This window comes from Poromitra crassiceps, assembly GCF_964638095.1.
Source record: "Poromitra crassiceps genome assembly, chromosome: 1".
In the NCBI taxonomy this organism is placed as follows: domain Eukaryota; kingdom Metazoa; phylum Chordata; class Actinopteri; order Beryciformes; family Melamphaidae; genus Poromitra; species Poromitra crassiceps.
The window spans coordinates 14,096,529-14,111,637 of NC_139623.1; the positions used below are offsets into that span (position 1 = coordinate 14,096,529).

Here is a 15,109-nt window from a genome sequence, read left to right on the forward strand (position 1 = left end):
CTCCCATTTGCATGACCTTCCACTGAGCTCCTTCTCTAAAGTTCAGCCACACATCCTTATTGGCTCAGACAATGCATTCCTCATCACACCTATAGAAAGAGTCCAATATGGCCCAAAGGAGCACCAGCTGCAGTGAGAACAAGACTTGGATGGGCTCTACAAGGACCAACTTCTCTTGGTGAGTCATCTGATTCTACCCAAGGCCTATTCACATCACAAGCCAACTCCTATGCTGAACTGAGACCCCATGTAGAGCAATTGTGAAAAGGTGACACCAGTCCCTTCAGAAATGAACATTTTATCAGAAGGTCGAAGAAAGCCAAGAAGCCAAAGATCAATCTTTTAGCTGTACCAGGCACTGAGACTGAGGCACCAAGTCAAGAAAAGCAACGGAAAACCAAGAAGAAGAAAGAGGGAAAGACTGCATTTGAAGCTTCAACTCCAGAGGTGGAAAACAAACCAAGAGCACAGGAGATCCAATGTAACATCAAGAGGAGGAATTGCAAAGGAGGCAAAGATAAATTTGAAGGTGTAACAAAGGAGGAAAATGAAATTATGCACAAGAAGAAGAGGGGAGACAGAGAGCTGAGAGATGCTACAGCCATGGATCCACACCTGAGAGAACAGCTAAGTAAATTCAAAATAAAATCTCACTTTAATCATTCAAACAGATACACATCCTCTGACATAGCATATCCTGACCCCAGTACCCCACATCTTCTTCTGATGGGGCGGCGAGATCCTTCTCTTCTACAGGCTTTCGCTGGCTATGCATACAGCAACTTGCTTGAATGCAGAGTGGGACTATGGGGGTCACATCCAAGGAGAAGAGGTAAATTAGACGAGTGGGCCGACTGGTCATACCATCACCAGTTGTATTGGACTCTCAGGATGAACTTGTGATCTGTTCATATATTCAAATGTACACATTTGAATGGGGCGGCTGTTAAATCACAAGTCTCCACCCACACGCCCACACCCACAAAAGATTATATAACTCCGCCCCTTCAGGCCTGTGATTCTCCTGATTCCCTCCAAACATTTCCAGCAAACAAAGAGGAAGCCAATGCCAATATTCCTGAGTTTAAATCCTGAGTTTCAGTTGAGAGTGAAATGCCAGTGGATGCATTAATGATATAAAAACATCCATCCATCAACCAACATTCACTCAGAAAATAAATGGTTGAACAGCCCTGGACTCCATTGTGTTTAATGTGCACACCAACATTCATGTTCTTGGCATGAGGCAACACCACTACCAACAGCACAGATCCTTTTCAGCCACACTAATAGGCCTATAATGTGCACATATAATATAATGAAATTACCAATTACTTTGTAAAAGTCCATATAATTTTGAATTACTATTTTTATTTGGTTCTCAGGCTTACTAGGATCTATATTATGTCTGGTATTGCATGTGGGTACAATGGGATAGGAAATGTAGACAAATCGATGGTGGCCATTTTGGAAAATGTCTGCCACGGCCACCAGGGGGCAAATTTGCGATGCCCCAATATCCAGTTTTGTTCAGAATATATCTATGGACATATCTGCAAAATTTGGTGCTTTTATCACAAAATGAACGATAGGTTAGTGTGGTGAGGAATCTAACTCGACCATAAAACCAATACAAACCAGAAGGTGAAAGTATTAGGAAAGATTTATTTACAAAAACAAAGTCTCACAGAGCCCTGTAATTCAGTGTCATCTCTACTCCATGGGGACTGACCCCACCTTCCTGTTCGTCAGTTCCTTTTATAGACTTCTTACTGAAGTCCCACAACAAAGAGTAGCTTTATGCACTTAGCGCCCCCTACGTCTAGGAGGAGGTATTACAACAACCTCTAAATTCTCTCTACAGTTCCCTCCTCTTTTTACTTATTAATAGTAAAACTATTTTATTTAGAAGTTGTTATATTGCATTTCAACTTACTCCTAGTTTTTATTCATCATCACATGCTGATATATACATTCTTGTTAAAAGAAGTACACTTTCCTTTTCCATATCCCGAGTCCAACTGTGTACTCCTCTCTTTAGAATGCAGAGGCTTGTAAATATTTCAAATACATGCAGATTATAAACTCTGTCTGTTTACAGTCCAGAGAAGTAATCCACGACCCCCTCTCTTGGCTCTTGGGACATCACTTTAATAAAGCCTGTATTTGAAATGTGCCTTGCTGCTATATCATTCCATGTAATGATGTATTTCCTTCCTAACTAACTCCATAATCTGCTTCTGATAGATTGGCCTAATCTACCAGCTTAAAGTTGTTGGATCGCATTACAACTATAGCATGTTTTCATTTGCTAAGCTTAGACACTAAAAATGACTCATGACACATGAAACATTGCACTACAATCATACACTTCACTTTTCAAAATAATATACAATGTACATAACAATACAACATAAATTCATAAAGTCAATTTCTGTTCCAATACAAGTGTCTTTCTTTACATGCATTATAGATTTTATTTTAAGTGTTCCAGTGTGCATTCATATTTTGTCTCCGTTCCCTTTAATCTTCATCGTCCTTCTGCTCTCGCTATGTCCTATCTAATGTCTCCTGGTTCTCTCTTCATTTACCAGGTAATAAGTATGATCTACGTCCCTATAAAGACGCATCCCCCTGTTCCCTGGATTTTCCCCAGAAGACGAACTAGTCCATAGAGAGAGTTTAGGCACGATTCCAAATCGTGATGGTTGCGTTGAATCCACGCTCCAAGTCGTTGTCATCCCCTCTTCTCCGATCTTCCGATCTTCCCTCTTCGTTCACCGTCTCCTCTCTGTGAATGACATATAATCTGAGTGTGGTATTCTATTCTATAGCAATATGTTTTTAATGTTTTTCACTCTATATAACCCTTACATGTGAAAATCAACAATGCCACATACTTCTAAATAGACAATTATTTATTTTAGCTATTAACACAAAGGATATACTCAGGGGTTTTCAGGAACTCTGGTTATATTCAAATTAATTTGTGAGAACTCTAAATTGTATTGACTATTTAATTTGGATAATCCCCTTTGTTTCTGCCTTAACTTGTAGGATGAATCAGTGTACCATCAGAACCTCCCAGGGAATGCAGAACCACTATAGTTAATTAGTATGAGTTGTGCTAAACAACCGTCAATATCTTAGCCATTGTAGCCAATAGTCCACTATTCTGAGTGAGATCAGAAGTAACTCAAGGGTCTAATGTCCAATATATGATGTCGCGTTATAGCCGTGCACCCCGGCCCCCGTCACAACTTTCAATTTGAAGTCTATCTTGTACACAGTACAGCATAGTGACCCATTCAAAGCTGCTCCCACACTGATCCTTTATATCAGCCCTTGTCCTTTATCTTTTCCCCCCCAAGGATCTTTGGTTGAAAAGGCTAAATTTACTATTAGTATTAAATAGCGATACACCTGCTTAATTTTCCATTCTTCTCCATAGGTCTTCTTCCTCCATTCCTTCAATAGCACTCTATAGATGTCAGTCCTCCATCTTAGTCAGCATTTCTGCAATGCAAACAAACCTAATGTCAATTTTCAAACATAACAATAACACTCAACTTCAGTTACACATAAATTAATATTATGCAACAATAAACATTATACAAATGTGTCACTTTGTACTCAACTTATTAAATCAACTTGCCCGATTCATGCCGCCCCACTAGCTTCAATTATGACCAAATACAGGTTTTATATAGGCTACCCTAAGTTGAAGCCGTTTTCTTATTTTGCCCAGTCAATGTGTACATTTTGAAAAGCATTGTATTTATGTCTGCATCCGCCAGTGGGCCATCACGATAAGAGTATAGGCATACTAATGTGTTAATTCCACTACAGGAGAGACTCCATGTTCTCCAAAATTAAGTGGGGGGGGGGGGGGGAAATGGGCGCATGTATTGGCAATTGGCCAAAAGAGTTGGAAAATATCGGATCTCTGCAAAAGATGCAATAGGTGGTGCACTTGCTCATACTGTATTGTAGCAATTGGTAGAGGGCTTTCTCCCCCTAAAGCACAGACATGTATGAAGGCTCTGAGGACTTTCAATCGGCTCTCATCATCTTTTATTCATGTTTTTTTTGAATAAACACAAACAGAGTGGATGAGTGTAGAGACGTGGGCACTAATGCCTGTTTGTGCATTACATTTTAGTCCGCCCAGCCAAAGTTATTTTCGGCAAACCTGTGCTATCGCTCAAGAGTGTGCGTGACGAAGTCGCAACTCTCTGCTACAAGCTTCAAAATACCACTCACTCCCCCTCTCTGTCTCTCTGTGTCTCTGTGTCTCTCTCTTTGTGTCTCTCTGTCTCTCTGTCTGTCTCTGTGTCTCTCTCTTTGTGTCTCTCTGTCTCTCTGTCTGTCTCTGTGTCTCTCTTTGTGTCTCTCTGTCTCTCTGTGTCTCTCTGTCTCTCTCTTTGTGTCTCTCTGTCTCTCTGTGTCTCTCTTTCTCTCTCTTTGTATCTCTCTCTCTCTGTCTCTCTGTGTCTCTCTGTCTCTGGCAACCAAAAAAAATACACGTCAACCATTTCTTGGCCTTTGGTTGCCACGGTGGCAACCACGTTTTAACATGTAAAACATAGGCACAGCAGCAAACAGCAAACTATGGACCAAATAAATATTTTTTTAATACTTGTGAGTGACATGCATGTGACATTTTATTGCTGTTACAATCGGAACGATGTTACTAATTACCTACGGAACCTACGTAATGCTGCACGTGCGGTAAAGTGGCTGCCGCACACATGCACAGCGGCCTCAGGACGCACCGTGAAGATGTCAAAGCAGATGAAGTCTGCCTGGGTCAAAAGCCCCGACTAATAATGCTACTAACCCTGCGTCAGCATCAACATCACAAATCGAGCTGCAAGATGATCATTCAAGCGACAAGGAACAACATGAACCGCCCGCACAGAAACAAAGGACGAGTTTAGAAAATCGCCGCTTAGTGCCTGTAACCTGGCAGAATTTCTAGCCCATAAACTAACTAATAATTTGGCCAATTGTATGTAACATACAAAATAAAGCAAACGGCAATGTCTAAGAATGCTACAACATGTAACTGGCTCGTTAAACTCGCATTCCGGGAATAACGTTAACGTAGGTGGTGCAAGGCTCGGAGGAGACTGAAAACCATCTGAAGCTTTCAATGTTGGAGTCCAGGTTGTTTTGTACAAGGAAGTCTCTCAGTGTGTTGGTGTTAACTGCCCATTTTGTTGTTTTGTTTGTGTTGATCTCATCTTTTTCCTCTTCGATTTGATTTGTATCACTGATACAGACGCGCTCTCACAGAGTGCCTGGCTGGCTTGCTGCAAAGTTGTAAACAGAGGGTTTGACAGTTGACAGCTGAGAGCCGGCTTCTGTCAGCTGACTAACATAAACATCAGGGCCCCTATCGTTGCATCGGCGCAGTTTCTAGGCCGAGCGGCAGGCGCAGATCAAAGCAGTGGGCGTGGAAAGGCGCACTTGATATCGTCGTGCTGGCGCTAGATGCAGCCCAAAGCATTACAACCACGCCTTTTAGGCGTAAAATTATGCACCGTCATGCTCATTGGATAAGTGCAATAAACGAATCGCACGCTTGCCTTTTTAGCTCCAATTCCAGTGATCCCGCAAAACCAGACGAAAGCCAAACGCTCTGCCCCCCCCCCCTCCCTTCATCCAGCCTGTCTGTCTGCATTATAGGCTATTATTCCATATTATTATGCTTCTCAAACCAATCTAACTGCAGTTTCAATACTGCAAGCATGTAAATACGCTACACTATAGCAAGATCAAAGTGAAAATAATGTTCTATGCATCAGCTAGAAAAATATAGCCTATTAGATTGGTGAAAGTTTGTCCAGAAAGATATAATTTTCTCTCGCCTGCTGCAGGAAGGATGATGCACATAAATATACCCTACATTATGTCAAGTCATTGCATAAATGTGTTTTTATTGTAAAACTAAATGTGAAATAGGGCCAAGTTATTGGAGGGACATCACATAGCAGATGCCATTAGAAGCGCGTTCCGAAGCGCGTTCCGCTGTTACTTCTCTAAATCACGTTAACTCGACAAGGGCTATATATAGGCGCAAGAGGACATATATGTTTCACATAGGGTGGTGTTTTCATTTCGAAGTTTTATTTGGTCCAATATTGAAATGTTGACAATGGCAGGCTGTGTTACCATTACACATTAATTTAGAACTACCTTTATATCTATTTTGGCTCATTTGGTGGCTATTTAGTAGCGAAATGAAGAAACACAATGCATGCTGGGAACTCAGAGAGAGAGAGAGAGAGAAGGGTGACAGAGAAGAAGCAGTGAAGGCAGAGAATAGGCCTGCTTTTCAAAAGCGCAAAGCGCTAAATGTAGGCCAGGTCCCAAGATATAACTAGGCTGGTATTTAGCGCCGACACGCCCACTTTGGGACTGCGCCACGCCCATTCGGCCTAAAGCGCATTTGGCAGCCTAAAGCCTATTGCTATCTTGCCGAAACAGGCGCAAGGCACGTTTTTTTGCGGTTAAGGCCCGTAATAGCGCCGATGGCCTGTGGGAGAATAGAGCCCCAGATCTCCGAAAACGACTGATTTCTAAGTAGCCGTTATTTTGATAAACTCAGCACACAGGTTACACATCTACTATGTCTTATATTTTTATACTATCTTGGTAATATATCCCACTTCAAATGTATTTTATATGCATTTCATATTTTCATTACATAGAAATATAATAGCCTATATTCCTACAATAAAACCAACTGAAAATTAAACAAGACTGCAGTCACTTTATCTGCAAAACAACTAACTATAGTCCTAACCTACCTTGCCATTAAAAAAGAATCAACAGAAAAATGTGCTGGGTTAGTGCTGTAATAAGATGAAAAGATTCCATAATTACAAGCATACATATTAGACTATTATACTATTACTATTACTATATACTATACACTATTATTCTCTTCTTTTCTGTCACATCTTCATTATTAAGCCGACTTATGAGTGCATAGTATCTTAATTAGGGCTGTCAGCGTTAACGCGTTAATCGCGATGCGATTAAGGGCCCACCATAACGTGTTTTTTTTTTAATCGCGTTAATCGCATGCCGCTATTTTGTCCCTTTGTCGCACCCGTAATTGTAGTCAAGCCGTTCGGTTTCCTGTCTCCTGCTTGTGCAGGCAGGCATGGAAGAGAACGACAGCAATATGCTTCTAAATGGCTCGTTTTACTTAAAAAAAAACTCCCCAAGTGGCACAGTGGACAAGTCAAGAGCCGTAGTTTGCACCTTGTGTAAAACGGAATTAAAATATCACCGAAGTACATCGAGTTTGAGGCGAGCGATCACCTAAAAGTAGCTAGCTGCCAGCTAGCAGCCAGCTAGCTAGCGCGAGACTCATCACTCATTCTTCCTTCAGAATCTCGGATGCGTGGGTCCTCTAACCACTGGGAGGTCGGCTCCAATGGCTTCACGCGATTTACACGTTATCAATACACAGTTTCCAATACCGAGCCATTATTCACATGGAAGTGCCAAAGTTTTTAGCTCAGACACAGCCTTCTTCGGCTGTGTCATTTGGGTTTCGACTGCTCCACAGCGCCGGAAGTATCGGTTCTAGATATATTTTGTAGACATTGTTACCTCCGGTCTACATTCCACTTCTATTGAATTGAAAATAAATCTAAAATTCAAGATCCCAAAGTACATTTATTTGCATTCATTTGATTCCCAATCACGACACACTGGTAAGAATGATTAATATCTAATTAAAAATGCTTTGAAATGCAAAATAATGGCATTTTAAACATGCGATACAAAGATGAGATTAATCGCGATTAACTATAGTTAATCGCAAGATTAATCGCGATTAATAAAATTAATCATTTGACAGCCCTAATCTTAATTACTCAAAATATAATGCGACTAAAAATGGCAACCATATTTTTATTTCGGCAACCAAAAGCTCCTGCCAGGTTGCCACTCTGGTAAACACTTTTAAAAGTTAACGTCGAGCCCTGCATAAACACACACACACACGCACACACACACACACACACAAACAGCCAGGAGGCACACTCATACATTTTCATTAACCTCTCTTAATCTTAATTTGTTTCTTATCAGGAGTTATGTGACCTCATTAACACAGCCCTTCTCTCCATCTTTTTCTCCCCTCCTTCACACGCTCACTTCCTGCATGCATCCCTCTCTCCTCTTCATATTTACTCTTAGCTCCTCACGTCCTTATCTCTCTCTGTGTGTGTGTGTGTGTGTGTGTGTGTGTGTGTGTGTGTGGGTGTGTGTGTGTGTGTGTGGGTGTGTGTGTGTGTGCGTGTGTGTGTGTGTGTGTGTGTGTGTGTGTGTGTGTGTGTCTACCCCTTCAGAGGAACCTGTGAGCAGCACTCCACAGTACATGCCTGTGGAAAGCAGTGTCTAATCTGGAAGTTAATTAAGTCGGTCTTCCTCTGCCTGCTTCTGCTCCTGCTCTCCTCTCCAGCATGTCTTTCTGCTTGAGAGACCAGACCGCTGTCACTCTCTCCCTCATGAGTTGGCCATTATGTCCCATGTGGGACGTACTGAGATTGATTGACACCATGTAATTGAGACGCAGTATCTAATTTAAAGGAAATTAGGTTGTGTCAATCTTGGATGTTTTGGTGTTAAATCTGAAGTTTGTTGGGCATATTTATTCCTGCTACATGTATAGAGGCTGTATAGCGGGGATCTCACACCAGATGGATTGGAATTGAAAATAGACTTGGCTTGTCTCTCTCTACATGAGGAAATGTTAGAGGAATCTGAACTATCCCTCCTAATCCTGCATCTCTGCCTTCCACTTCTCCTCCTGTCAGTCGCTCCACTCGTCTTGTTTGTCCTCTCTCTCTCTCTCTCTCTCCACTTCTCCTCCTGTCAGTCGCTCCACTCGTCTTGTTTGTCCTCTCTCTCTCTCTCCACTTCTCCTCCTGTCAGTCGCTCCACTCGTCTTGTTTGTCCTCTCTCTCTGTCTCTCTCCACTTCTCCTTCTGTCAGTCGCTCCACTCGTCTTGTTTGTCCTCTCTCTCTCTCTCCACTTCTCCTCCTGTCAGGCGCTCCACTCGTCTTGTTTGTCCTCTCTCTCTCTCTCCACTTCTCCTCCTGTCAGGCGCTCCACTCGTCTTGTTTGTCCTCTCTCTCTCTCTCCACTTCTCCTCCTGTCAGGCGCTCCACTCGTCTTGTTTGTCCTCTCTCTCTCTCTCCACTTCTCCTCCTGTCAGGCGCTCCACTCGTCTTGTTTGTCCTCTCTCTCTCTCCACTTCTCCTCCTGTCAGGCGCTCCACTCGTCTTGTTTGTCCTCTCTCTCTCTCTCCACTTCTCCTCCTGTCAGGCGCTCCACTCGTCTTGTTTGTTCTCTCTCTCTCTCTCCACTTCTCCTCCTGTCAGGCGCTCCGCTCGTCTTGTTTGTCCTCTCTCTCTTTCTCCACTTCTCCTGTCAGGCGCTCCACTCGTCTTGTTTGTTCTCTCTCTCTTTCTCCACTTCTCCTCCTGTCAGGCGCTCCAATCGTCTTGTTTGTCCTCTCTCTCTCTCTCTCTCTCTCTCCACTTCTCCTCCTGTCAGGCGCTCCACTCGTCTTGTTTGTCCTCTCTCTCTCTCTCCACTTCTCCTCCTGTCAGGCGCTCCACTCGTCTTGTTTGTTCTCTCTCTCTCTCTCCACTTCTCCTCCTGTCAGGCGCTCCGCTCGTCTTGTTTGTCCTCTCTCTCTTTCTCCACTTCTCCTGTCAGGCGCTCCACTCGTCTTGTTTGTTCTCTCTCTCTTTCTCCACTTCTCCTCCTGTCAGGCGCTCCAATCGTCTTGTTTGTCCTCTCTCTCTCTCTCTCTCTCCACTTCTCCTCCTGTCAGGCGCTCCACTCGTCTTGTTTGTCCTCTCTCTCTCTCTCCACTTCTCCTCCTGTCAGGCGCTCCACTCATCTTGTTTGTCCTCTCTCTCTCTCTCTCTCTCTCTGTCCACTTCTCCTCCTGTCAGGCGCTCCACTCGTCTTGTTTGTCCTCTCTCTCTCTCTCCACTTCTCCTCCTGTCAGGCGCTCCACTCGTCTTGTTTGTCCTCTCTCTCTCTCTCTCTCTCCACTTCTCCTCCTGTCAGGCGCTCCACTCATCTTGTTTGTTCTCTCTCTCTCTCTCCACTTCTCCTCCTGTCAGGCGCTCCGCTCGTCTTGTTTGTCCTCTCTCTCTCTCTCCACTTCTCCTGTCAGGCGCTCCACTCGTCTTGTTTGTCCTCTCTCTCTTTCTCCACTTCTCCTCCTGTCAGGTGCTCCGCTCGTCTTGTTTGTCCTCTCTCTCTCTCTCCACTTCTCCTCCTGTCAGGCGCTCCACTCGTCTTGTTTGTCCTCTCTCTCTCTCTCCACTTCTCCTTCTGTCAGGCGCTCCGCTCGTCTTGTTTGTCCTCTCTCTCTCTCCACTTCTCCTTCTGTCAGGTGCTCCACTCATCTTGTTTGTCCTCTCTCTCTCTCTCCACTTCTCCTTCTGTCAGGCGCTCCACTCGTCTTGTTTGTTCTCTCTCTCTCTCTCCACTTCTCCTTCTGTCAGGCGCTCCGCTCGTCTTGTTTGTCCTCTCTCTCTCTCCACTTCTCCTTCTGTCAGGTGCTCCACTCGTCTTGTTTGTCCTCTCTCTCTCTCTCCACTTCTCCTTCTGTCAGGTGCTCCACTCGTCTTGTTTGTCCTCTCTCTCTCTCTCCACTTCTCCTTCTGTCAGGCGCTCCGCTCGTCTTGTTTGTCCTCTCTCTCTCTCTCTCCACTTCTCCTTCTGTCAGGCGCTCCACTCGTCTTGTTTGTCCTCTCTCTCTCTCTCCACTTCTCCTTCTGTCAGGCGCTCCACTCGTCTTGTTTGTCCTCTCTCTCTCTCTCCCCACTTCTCCTCCTGTCAGGTGCTCCACTCGTCTTGTTTGTCCTCTCTCTCTCTCTCTCTCTCTCCACTTCTCCTCCTGTCAGGCGCTCCACTCGTCTTGTTTGTCCTCTCTCTCTCTCCCCACTTCTCCTCCTGTCAGGTGCTCCACTCGTCTTGTTTGTCCTCTCTCTCTCTCTCTCTCTCTCTCCACTTCTCCTCCTGTCAGGCGCTCCACTCGTCTTGTTTGTCCTCTCTCTCTCTCCCCACTTCTCCTCCTGTCAGGTGCTCCGCTCGTCTTGTTTGTCCTCTCTCTCTCTCTCTCTCTCTCCACTTCTCCTCCTGTCAGGCGCTCCACTCGTCTTGTTTGTCCTCTCTCTCTCTCTCCCCACTTCTCCTCCTGTCAGGTGCTCCGCTCGTCTTGTTTGTCCTCTCTCTCTCTCTCTCTCTCTCCACTTCTCCTCCTGTCAGGCGCTCCACTCGTCTTGTTTGTCCTCGCTCTCTCTCTCTCCACTTCTCCTTCTGTCAGGCGCTCCACTCATCTTGTTTGTCCTCTCTCTCTCTCTCCACTTCTCCTCCTGTCAGGCGCTCCATTCGTCTTGTTCTCTCTCTCTCTCTCTCTCTCTCTCTCTCTCTCTCTCTCTCTCTCCACTTCTCCTTCTGTCAGGCGCTCTGCTCGTCTTGTTTGTCCTCTCTCTCTCTCTCTCTCTCCACTTCTCCTCCTGTTAGGCGCTCCGCTCGTCTTGTTTGTCCTCTCTCTCTCTCTCTCTCTCCACTTCTCCTTCTGTCAGGCGCTCTGCTCGTCTTGTTTGTCCTCTCTCTCTCTCTCTCTCTCTCTCTCTCTCCACTTCTCCTTCTGTCAGGCGCTCCGCTCCACTCGTCTTGTTTGTCCTCTCTCTCTCTCCACTTCTCCTTCTGTCAGGCGCTCTGCTCGTCTTGTTTGTCCTCTCTCTCTCTCTCTCTCTCTCCACTTCTCCTTCTGTCAGGCGCTCCGCTCGTCTTGTTTGTCCTCTCTCTCTCCACTTCTCCTTCTGTCAGGCGCTCCACTCGTCTTGTTTGTCCTCTCTCTCTCTCCACTTCTCCTTCTGTCAGGCGCTCCACTCGTCTTGTTTGTTCTCTCTCTCTCTCTCCACTTCTCCTTCTGTCAGGGGCTCCGCTCGTCTTGTTTGTCCTCGCTCTCTCCTATCATCTGGGCTAATTCCCTCGCCAAAAGCCACTGATTTACCAATTCCTCCTCTTCATGGACTGACTCAGTGCTGTGTTGTGCTCTCTCCTCCCTCCTCTCTCTCTCTCTCTCTCTCTCTCTCTCTCAGGGTGCAGGCTGTACAGCTCTGGTGGTTGCCGTGGTAGCTAGGAAGCTGGAGCTAACCAAGGCCGAAAAACATGTGCACAACTTCATGATGGACACGCAACTCACCAAGAGGGTGCGTAGGCATTATGTGGTGCTGTGTGTGCGTGCGTGCGTGCGTGTGGGGATGTATTACTGGACAGGCCCCGGGGTCCAAGAGGTCAGGGGGCCCATAACCCAGAGTCTCTTCATATCTTGCCCGGGCCTGGGACCAAATGATCCCTTAGGCCTTAGGGCCCCAGCCTTTTATTTCAATTAGAGGGTTATTGTGTAAATTATTGTGTATTTAAGTAAAACCTTTGTTATTGAGACAGGATCCAAAACCACCAGCTGGTAAAATTAGCAAGTGGCTAGTAGATTTGCTTCACTCACCAGCCAAAAAAACAATGGTAATCTATTGAGTGGCTGGTAAAATGTTAACATTCACTAGCCATTTGGCTGGTGGACAAAAAAGTTCATTTTGGACCCTGTATTGGGACACAGGTGAATTTATTTCTTGTTATTGTGCTGCAGGTGAATGTATGTCATAGTTATTATTCTGACCTTAATTGTGCGTATGTGCACTGTGAGGGGCAGGCCCTTCTATGCATCCCGTCACGTCATAATCTGCCTGTGTGTGTGTGTGTGTGTGTGTGTGTGTGTGTGTGTGTCTGTCTGTCTGTCTGTCTGTCTGTCTGTCTGTCTGCCTGCCTGCCTGCCTGCCTGCCTGCCTGCCTGCCTGTCTGTCTGTCTGTGTCTGTCTGTCTGTCTGTCTGTCTGCCTGCCTGCCTGCCTGCCTGTCTGTCTGTCTGTGTCTGTCTGTCTGTCTGTCTGTCTGTCTGTCTGCCTGCCTGCCTGCCTGCCTGCCTGCCTGCCTGTCTGTCTGTCTGTGTCTGTCTGTCTGTCTGTCTGTCTGTCTGTCTGCCTGCCTGCCTGCCTGCCTGCCTGCGTGCGTGCGTGCGTGGGTGCGTGCGTGCGTGCGTGCGTGCGTGCGTGCGTGCGTGCGTGCGTGCGTGCGTGCGTGCGTGCGTGCGTGTGTGTGTGCAAGTCTGCAAATAAGTGCAAAACATCTGGTTAAATTCTGTTCTGTGTCCGCCATCATAGGCAGCTACCATATTTGGAAAAGATGCTGTCACCTCTATCCATAAATGCTTTGTAGCTTGCCGGTGTGCTTATGTTGTGGTCATGTTCCTCTTTGCATTGCATTTTGACTCAGATATATTTGGATTTTGATGTGATTGTCTTCAAAATCACATCAAAATCCAAATAAAGAAATTAAAATATGCACATGGGTGTCAATATACAGAGTGTGTGGGACTCTAGCAGAACTAAAATGTGTTAAAGTACTTTATTTACGTGTGCTTGGCTCTGAGTGGCCATGTGCTGTCCCCCCCCAGATACCCCCCCGCACCCCCCCATTTTCTCCCCAATTGTACTTGACCCATTCCCCCTGCTGCCCGTGTCGCTGCCCCACCCCCCTCTGCCAATCTGGGGAGAGCCGTAGTCACACACATGTGCAGTTGCCAGCCGCTTCTTTTCACCTGACAGCGGGGAGCTTCACCAGCAGGACGTAGCACGTGGGACGATCACGCTATTCCCACCAGTTCCCTTCCGCCCCGAACAGGCGTGTGCTGTGTTTTGGAATTCCTCTCAGGTTGAACACAAGATAACTGCCTTGTCCTTTGGCTGCCCCTCCCATACCCTCCCCCCTAAATCACCCTATCACCCTGTGCTGTTGTGACAGAGTGTCATGTCATTTGAGTGAGTGAGCGTCATCTCTCTCTCTCCCAGTTCTGCTGCTCTCTCTCTCTCAGTTCCTCCTGCATGCCCCATGGCTCAACCGCATCCACTAACCCCTCATGACACCTCTTCTCCTCTATGACTCCTTCTCTCTCTCTCTTTCCTTCTCTCCTTCCCTTCCTCCCTCCATCCTTGCTCCTTCCCCACCTCCTTCCCTCCATCTCTCTCACCCTCCCTCCTCCGCTTCCTTTCAATTTTTCATACAGTTGAAAGACCCAAGTTTCAAAAATAGCTCCCATATGAAATATGTAGGGTACATTATGGCAGCGGGGGATCTGGGTGACGGGGGAGAGTGATCAATAATTTCAGCTTGGGAAAAAAATGGAGGGACGGAGGAGCAGAATAAACTCAATCTCTCAACTCATCTTCCAGCAATATTTTCCCTGACTGTCTGTCACCGTAGGACTTAGCATGCTACACTGTGTGTGTGTGTGTGTGTGTGTGTGTGTGTGTGTGTGTGTGTGTGTGTGTGTGTGTGTTTGCGTGCGTGCATGTGCGTGTTACAATCTAGAATTTGTTCGACCAAATTCACATTATATTTATTTATAATAATTTAATAAATATTTTTTGTTATACATTTTTATATTTTTTACCACGTGCTCGTAGCGTACGCTGGTCAACTCGCCAGAAATTCAATGAGGATCATGGGATCATGGGATCACTCGTCAGTCAGAGAACGGTATGGACGCTTTTCACTCTCGGGGACGCTGGATGACTTTCACTCTCGTTTACCGAAGGGGGTGGTGTGTTTCAATACGCCTGACCCCGCCCGCTTGGGCTGCTGCCTTCATTTCGACGAGCACACACAGACTCTCACACACACACACCACTGCTGTGGGAGGAGACGTTTGGGGGGACGGCGTTGCAGACAGGGCCCAGGACTCACCGTTCTCCAGTTTTTAGCCCGCCGCCATTTGCTATCAGCACTGCCGACCAAAAGCCATTGTTTACCCGGGGAGTCGAACGGTGCCATAAGCAATTCAATTCAATTCAAAGGGGCTTTATTGGCATGAGAAACATACGTATACATTGCCAAAGCAAGTGTAAAATGAAAACTTAAACAAACTCAAAAATGTGTGTACAGTTAAAGATATAGGAAAATAGAGAAGTGTAACATTACACTCAAATATAATATA

The 15,109-nt window shown here is 45.7% G+C and overlaps 1 protein-coding gene across 1 annotated transcript in view; it reads left to right on the plus strand.

Moving 5' to 3' along the window:
• kcnn3 (potassium intermediate/small conductance calcium-activated channel, subfamily N, member 3) overlaps positions 1-15,109 on the plus strand; it is a gene marked incomplete at both ends in the record, with an annotated part of 143,502 nt that overhangs the window by 103,434 nt on the left and 24,959 nt on the right. Inside the window, one exon of the mRNA XM_083644664.1 lies at positions 12,160-12,270. Within this exon, the coding sequence (XP_083500790.1) occupies positions 12,160-12,270 (111 nt within the window). The remainder of the gene's footprint in view (positions 1-12,159; positions 12,271-15,109) is intronic.